We start from the raw sequence: 8,913 nt of genomic DNA on the forward strand, positions 1-8,913 counted from the left end.
ACGGTACCAAGAAGCGCATATGCCAAATTTTCAAAGAGAACGGCCTACGGATCACGATTGAAGCCAACAAGCAAACCGTCAACTTCCTTGACGTCACTTTCAACCTGAGAAATAACAGCTACCAACCATTCACGAAACCCAACACAACACTCCAATACGTGCACCATGACAGCAACCACCCACCCACCACCACGAAAAGAATACCTACCGGAATTAATAAAAGGCTATCGATGCTGTCATCTAGCAAAGCTGAATTTGACCAAGCAACCCCCCCGTACCAAAAAGCCCTTGATGAAAGCAGATACAATTTCACCCTCACCTATGAACCCACGCCAGGAAACCAACCAAAAAAGAACAGAAAACGAAACGACATCATCTGGTACAACCCCCCATACAGCAAAAACGTCTCAACTAACATTGGACACAAATTCCTCAATCTGATTGACAAACACTTTCCCAAAGACAACACCCTAAGAAAAGTATTCAACAAGAACAACATTAAATTGAGCTACAGCTGTATGAACAATATACGACAAAGTATCTCAAACCACAACAAAACAATTGCAAATGAGCCGTCGGCCCCCGGACAGAGCGACTCCAAAACCAACAAAGGCTGCAACTGCCGAAAGAAACCTGATTGCCCTCTCAACGGGGGGTGCTTACAAACATCAGTTGTCTACCAATCTAAGGTAACACGCAAGGACATTAACACATCCGACACATATGTAGGATTAACCGAGGGAGAGTTCAAAACCAGATGGAACAATCACAAGGCTTCTTTCAGGAACCAAAACCTGCGGAATACCACAGAACTCAGCAAACACATTTGGGACCTCAAAGACAATAATGTTGAATATTCAATAACATGGCAAATTCTTGCATCCAGCACACCTTACAATAGCGGTAATAAAAGATGCAACCTATGCTTGAAAGAGAAACTGTTTATTATTTACCGTCCAGACCTGTCATCCCTCAACAAGCGCAGCGAAATTGTAACAGCATGCCGCCACAGACGGAAACACCTCCTAGGTAGCACATGAGCCAATCACCACGCCCCTACGCCAGCCTGTACCCACCCACTCTGTGCCCTATATAAACCATGGTATGTGAATGCTCCCATTAAAATCTCCTGACGATTGAGGGTACCCCCCCTCATGAAACAGGCCTGTAGAGATGAAATAGTCTTGTGATTTCTTTCCCACACATACATATATATATATATATATATATATATATATATACATATACATATATATATATATATATATATATATATATATATATATATATATATATATATATATATATATATATATATATATATATATGTATATATATATACATATATATATATATACATATATATATATATCCATCCATCCATCCATTTTCTACCGCTTATTTCATTCGGGGTCGCGGGGGGCATATCTCAGCTACAATCGGGCGGAAGGCGGGGTACACCCTGGACAAGTCGTCACTTCATCGCAGGGTATATATATATATATATATATATATATATATATATATATATATATATATATATATATATATATATATATATATATATACTGCTGGCCGTCTTCACACCATCCAGCAGAGCTCCCGCTCGGTTGCGGCCTCCACCCTCGAGTTCCGCACCCTAGCGGCTGACAGCGAGTGGGGAGACAAGGCACTCCACAGCGCTTTCAGAAGAAGGCTAAGCGAGCAAGTGAAGGACAGCTTGCTGAGGGACCGACCCACCTCGTGCCGAGCCCTCATCAATCTTGCACTCCAATTCGACCAGAGACTTGCTGAGCGTGCAGCTGAGAGAGCGCAGGTAGCCGCTAGCTCCACTCCGGCTGCCAAATCCCGACCTGCCTACCACACACCCATATACCAACCGATACCTCCGCCTGTGTCAGCGGCGGCCATTCAGTTGTGAAGATCACGCCTGGCGGCTGAGGAGAGGGAAAGGAGGTTCAGGCAGTGCCTCCGCCTCTACTGTGGCCTGGCAGGACACACCATTCGTGACTGCCCAACGAGGCCAAAAGACCAGGCTCACCAACATGGGGAATCCTGGTGAGCCACACTTCAGTTCCCCAGGCGAAGAGGGACCCAGGCATCCTTTTTCCGGCAACCCTATCCTGGAACTCTAGGACTCTGAGAGTGGGGACCTACTTGGATTCTGGAGCAGACGAGAGCTTCCTTGATCACAAGTTTGCCCGCCGAGCAGGCATTCCTCTAGTTTCCCTTGAGATTTTTCTCCCTGCCCAAGCTCTGGATGGACATCCCCTCTGACCCATTAAACATCGCACGGAGCCCCTGTTTTTGTCCCTCTCGGGGGAAATCATTTTGAGACCATCAGTTTCTGGGTGCTACACGCCCCCATCGCACCTCTTCCCCTTGGGCGATCATGGCTTCGTCAACACGACCCCCACATATCGTGGACCACGGACAAGATCCTGGCCTGGAGCATGACCTGCCACGTGCACTTGCGCCTTAGGTCAGCAGTTCCCCCGACCAGCAAACCCAGCTTACCTCCCCCTGATCTCTCACATGTAGTCGCAGTCTACCAAGATCTTGCGGCGGTGTTCAGCAAGGAACGGGCACTGTCTCTCCCCCCCACACAGACCCTATGACTGCGCCATCGACTTGCTGCCAAACGCTGTTCTTCCCTACAGCCGGCTGTACAATCTTTCACTCCCAGAGAAACAGGCCATGAGGGACTACATCATGGAATCCCTCGCCTCTGGTATCATCACCCCTTCAAAATCTTTTTTTGTTAGCAAGAAGGACGGCTCGTTAAGACCTTGTATCGACTACCGGCAGCTAAACGGTATCACCATCAAGAAAAAGTATCCTCTACCCCTCCTGAGCTCGTCTTTTGAGCCTCTAGCGCCAGCCACCATCTTCAGCAAGCTGGATCTCCGTAACGCCTATCACCTGGTGCGGATCAAGGAGGATGATGAGTGGAAGACAACCTTCAACATTTTGAGTATAGGGTCATGCCATTTGGGCTCACTAACTTCCAGACCTTGGTCAATGACATTTTGCGGGACATGCTGGATCGTTTTGTGGTGGTATATTTGGATGACATTCTTATTTCTTTCTCAGTCTACAGGAGCACCAGCAACACGTCCGCCTTGTCCTGCAGCGCCTACTGGAAAACCGGCTGTTTGTCAAGGCTGTGGGTGTTTTGGGATTTGTGGTCAAAAAGGGTCACATCAGAGCAGATCCCAAGAAGATCGAGGCGGTGTTGGCGTGGCCTCAACCCTCCACTCAGACTGAACTATGGAGGTTCTTGGGTTTTGCCGGATTCTACCAAAGATTCATACGCCACTTTCCCAGCGCTCCCGTACCGACAATCTCATTCACCCTTGTGCATTTTTCTCCAGACGACTTTCACCTGCTGAGCTTAATTATGATGCTGCTAAGAGGGAGCTACTGGCGGTCTATGAGGCTTTGGCTGAGTGGATACACTGGCTTGAGGGGGCCAGACACCAGTTCCAGGTCCTGACGGATCACAGCAACCGTCAGGCTCGCTGGGCTCAGTTTTTTAGTCGCTTTGATTATATTCTCTCGTATAGGCCCCGGCTCCCGTAACACAAAGGCAGATGCCTTTCCCGGCAGTTCATGGAGGAGCCCACCTGCACGCCGGCAGCAGAACCCAGCCTCCTTTCCTGCCCGGATAGTGGGCATGGTCACCTGGATGATAGAGGAACAAGTGGCGGACCTCCCAACAAGCTGTTCGTTCCCCGTGAGCTTCGACCCAGGGGCTGGATAGGGGCCATTACAGCATCTTCTCCTGCCATCCGGGGTTCCAGTGCTCTTTATCGTTTATCCGACGGCGGTTTTGGTTGCCGTCTATGGCAGCAGACACTTGCGGGTCTCCTGTGCCCCCTGCCGATTCCTGCCCGTCCCTGGTCTCACATCGCATTGGACTTCGTGACAGGATTTCCTGTGTCCAGAGGAAACACCACCATCCTAACCACTGTGGACCGTTTTTCCAAGGCGGCCCATTTCGTTCCTCTCTCCAAGCTTCCATCCTCCTCCGAGACTGCTGACCTCCTCACCCTGCACGTCGTGAAGCAACATGGTATCCCGATGGACATCGTGTCTGACCGTGGCCCCCAGTTCACTTCCCGGGTGTGGGAGGCCTTCTGAAAGGGGATCGGGGCTCACCTCGGGACACCACCCACAGAGCAACGGGCAGGCAGAGAGGGCCAACCAATGCCTGGTGACCATGCTGCGTTGTGTTGCGACCCGCCAGCCCGCCTCATGGAGCAAATGTTTACCTTGGGTAGAATATGCAGACAATTCTATGAAGAGCTGGACTACCGGCATATCCCCCTTTGAATCTTCTCTTGGCTACCAACCACCTTTGTTCCCTCAACAGGAAATAGAGGCATGAAACAAGGTGACACCCGTGCTTTAAAGTAATTTGACAAACTAATATTTATTGATTTTATTGTTTTGCCGTCTAAATAGCAGAAAAACAATAATATTGCCCGAACATATTTCAACATTTTTGTACTGCTTGAGGTAGAAGTTGTTCTTCAAAGAGCAATCACACCATCAGAAGTACTTTTTATAGTATCAGAATACATCACATATGACACATGTACAAATCACTAATCCTTGCCTCCCTGGTGACAAATAAAGTAAGTTCTTACAAGTATTATTATCACTGGAGGACGAGGAATAGCTAAACATGCTTCACTACACACTGTAGAAGGATGCAATAGCTCACCAATAACAAAAGCTAGCATGCCTGAATGTAAACAAACGCCATGGATGGATCTACACCTGACATCCACTGTAATGATACCAAGTACAGGAGTGTATCTAGTCGATACTACTATGATTACATTGATATTTTTTATCGTCACAAAATATTTTTATGTTTAAAAAATGTTGTCTTTGGATATGACCAATGTATGATCCTGTAACTACTTGGTATCAGATCCATACATAAATGTGTGGCATCATCCAAAACTAATGTCAAGTATCAAAGAAGAGAAGAATATGTGATTATTACATTTTAACAGAAGTGTAAATAGAACATCTTAAAACAGAAAATAAGCAGATATTAACAGTAAATAAACAAGTAGAATAATTAATTTTTACAGTTTGTCCCTCATAATGTGTAGAAAATAATAGGTGTATAAATGACACAATATGGTACTGCATACGACTAATTAGGAGTCTTTGTTTGTTTACTTACTACTAAAAGACAAGTTGTCTAGTATTTTATTGAAAGACTAAATGACAATAATAAACATATGTTTCATGTACACTAACATTTGTTGTTACAATAAAGACAATAGTGACATTTTTTGTGCTCCCCTTTATTTAGAAAAGTATCGAAAAGTATCGAAATACATTTTGGTACCGGTACCAACATATTGGTATGGAGACAAGACTAGTTCCTACCTGTTAGTCTGCATGTTGCTCCTCTCTGTGCCAAAGTCTTAGTCGGCCCCCAAGAGTCCGTTCTTCCGACTCCTCTGACTTAAATAGCCAGCCAGCGCATGACCAAGACCTTCTTGGACACACACGCACACGCACACGCACACACACACACACACACACACACACACACACACACACACACACACACACACACACACACACACGGAATTATAAAAAGTTGCACCATGTGATCATAACTCTGATCATATCCTCAAGCTTATAATCATAATCATATCAAAAAGGTAATAGTGGCTTTTTCTCAGTAATTTTTGGCTTTTAAAAAACCTTTTTTTAAACATCAAAACCTAAATATTTTAAATCAGCGTCAAACCTTCAATTATAATTAATTGTAGATACAATACGTAATTATAACAACAATATTTTAGATGTATTATTGTGATTATTTGCAGGCATATTCACAAAAGGTGTCATTTGCTTAACCTTTTAAGTATAAACCATCGACCTGCTGATGGAAATGTACATGTTTATATTCATTAATGTGCATGTAACAAAGATAGAATAAAGAGTTTTCATCAACATTTATGACGAAGCTTGTTTGAATTGTTTACTGCAGTGGTGTCCAAAGTGTGGCCAGGAGCCATAGCTAAGTTTTTAACGGCACATTCTAAAAACACTGTACAAAAAATAAATAAATACAAACAGTTTAAAGTTGCAAAGTTGACTCTAACAACACAAAGTTGTTTTTTTCTTTAAAACTGTCATTGATCAAAACATAATAATGAATCAATATCAATGTTGTTATGAATTATTGACCTGCAATTACTTCACATCAAATATTACACTTGGACATTTTTGGGGTGAAAATATTGCATATTTTGTGTTTGCCATAAAAAAGCAAAGTTTTATATGACAAAAGGTGTCACGGCGCGGGCTCCAAGCCGCTTTTCTCTGGCAGCTGGGTCTGCCAACACCTCCGTTGGCAGCATGCCGAGACACGCCCCTGCTCACACCGGCAAAGCTGTAGGCAATCAGCATTCTGCACACCTGGGACTGATGTGGGGGAGCTGTATAAAGACCAGTGGACCCAAGGATCCTGACAGGAACTTAGTCTTCTGCTTGTAGTAAGCATCCCGTCTCTGGCTTCCCTCCTGTGTGCTTGATTGAAGTGAATGTAAGTGAATTATATTTATATAGCGCTTTTCTCTATTGACTCAAAGCGCTTTTACATAGTGAAACCCAATATCTAAGTTACATTTAAAGCAGTGTGGGTGGCACTGGGAGCAGGTGGGTAAAGTGTCTTGCCCAAAGACACAACAGAAGTGACTAGGATGGCGGAAACGGGGATCGAACCTGGAACCCTCAAGTTGCTGGCACGCCCACTCTACCAACCGAGCTATACCGCCCCACCATTGCTCTCCTGTCTTCCTAGTTCCCTTGTCTGATCTCCCTTGTGTTTTCCTACAGTTCTTCCCGTGTCTTCCATAGTAGAGCTGTGTGTCTCGAATTCCCCTTTGGACTTTGGACTGCCTCCCTCAATCCTCGACCCCCGCTTTGCACACGGACCTCTTGATGTCTCTCTCAGCCCCACGGACCTACTGCTTGTCTCACGGACCTTCTTCTGCATTTGTCCCTCCTCTCACCCAACACAGCACGGTAATACACAACAATTAATTACACACATAGTCACACACACATACACCCCTTTTGGATTAGTCACACTCCATTCTCTTGTTTAGTATGTATATATTTAGTATTGTGTATTATTATATATATTGTGCATATATATAATAAAACATAAAATAACATTACCCCCTTGTGGAACTGTGTCGTCACTACTCCCCCTGTATACATAACAAAAGGGGCATAAAACTAACAAAAACAGTTTTAGAAGTTATTATAAAAATTTAAGCGTGAAAAATAATTACCTTTTTTAACACTTCTATGAGTGGGACCCTTTTGGATCCCCTAATAATTTTAGTGGGGCCTTTTTTTAAACTTTCATTGCTCAAAAAATAATAATGAATTAAAACCAATGTTGTTATGAATTATTGACCTATTTGAGGCTGCAATTACTTCACACTTTGATATTTTTGGGGTGAAAATATTGCATATTTTGTGTTTTTGCCATAAAAACATGGTTTGGACAGAAATGGCAGATGGCATAAAAAATATTATAACTTTTTAATCCACAGACGTGAAGTTTATCTTGTGATTTAAGCATTAAATAGATAATAATAATAATATGTGACTTAAGTTGAAGATGTTTGACTGAGACCCTTTTGGGTCCCCGGGAACAAACTTCAAGGGAGCCTGAGAGTAAAAAAAAAAAATCTATACATCGTATTTGTTTTGAAAGTGAAAAATATCACAATGCAAGCCTTCATTTTTCAGAGGAAAAAGTTTGGATTTTCCCTGGTCTGATGATGATTGAATGTTTCTGTGCGTTCCGGACCGGTACCGGTCCCTGGACCACTGGTTGGGCACCACTGGTCCAGATGACATTACTGAACATGTTTTAGTTGACATTTTGCGTACATTTTGCTCCACAGTCAACTTTATTGAGTTTGTGCATATGTCTGCAAGATGTTTGATTCTGGAGGTGTTCCCAGATGGCAAAACAAGCTGCATTTACGTGAGTGCACGCTAACGTGCGCACGCCAGGGTCACATGACAACAATATTTGATTCCTGTGGTTCCTCAAGCCAAGTACAAACGTCACAATGGTGACTTTTTCCTTGTCAGAGTCCAGGTTAGTACTAGTCCGTCTAGACAATATAGTTCCGTGTAAAACGTTGAGGACAATAAACACAAAAATATGTATTTTATAGACATCAGAGCAGGCGGGAGGGCATGAAGCGAGAAGGAATGCGACCGGAAGCTGCAGGAAGCAGCTTAGTTGCCAGAATCTTACTGTAAAATTTAAGGTAGTTTGTTCAACATATTACTGTAAATAGACCATTTTTTAATTCTGCAGTTTGTTGCTGTAAAATAACTGTGCTACCATTTTTCCATTTACAGTAACAACAACCGTAGATTTTACAGTAAGTAGTCGGCAACATTATATAGTAAAAAAAAGTGGTAGAGTTTTTTTTTCAATTTACAGTTTTCAATTGAATATGCTGTAAAAAAAAAACTTCGGAATTTTAATGTAAAATCTATTGCTCTTTTTACAATGTACAATTTGATGGACAACGTGCCTTGAAACCATAAGTCAAGCAGATGTTGAATTATTGATTTTTATTTTAACAAATACAAAATGTGTGGAAACCTTAGTAATATATTATTTGTTGCAATATTGCATAATATTAACATTTAAAAGGTATGCAATTTCATGCAGTGCATATATATAAATATATATATGTATATATATATATATATATATATATATATATATATATATATATATATATATATACACATATACATATATATATATATATATATATATATATATATATATATATATATACATATATATATGTATATATATATATATTTGTA

The 8,913-nt window shown here is 42.4% G+C and overlaps 1 protein-coding gene across 1 annotated transcript in view; it reads right to left on the reverse strand.

The window, feature by feature from the left end:
• The window catches only part of tyrp1b (tyrosinase-related protein 1b), a 28,926-nt gene extending 23,421 nt beyond the window's left edge, over nucleotides 1–5,505 (reverse strand). Inside the window, exon 1 of the mRNA XM_061977351.2 lies at nucleotides 5,413–5,505. Within this exon, the coding sequence (XP_061833335.2) occupies nucleotides 5,413–5,426 (14 nt within the window). The 5' untranslated portion in view covers nucleotides 5,427–5,505. The remainder of the gene's footprint in view (nucleotides 1–5,412) is intronic.
• Between the last annotated feature and the right edge of the window lie 3,408 nt (nucleotides 5,506–8,913).

Source organism: Nerophis lumbriciformis, linkage group LG16 (assembly GCF_033978685.3).
Source record: "Nerophis lumbriciformis linkage group LG16, RoL_Nlum_v2.1, whole genome shotgun sequence".
Lineage (NCBI taxonomy): Eukaryota > Metazoa > Chordata > Actinopteri > Syngnathiformes > Syngnathidae > Nerophis > Nerophis lumbriciformis.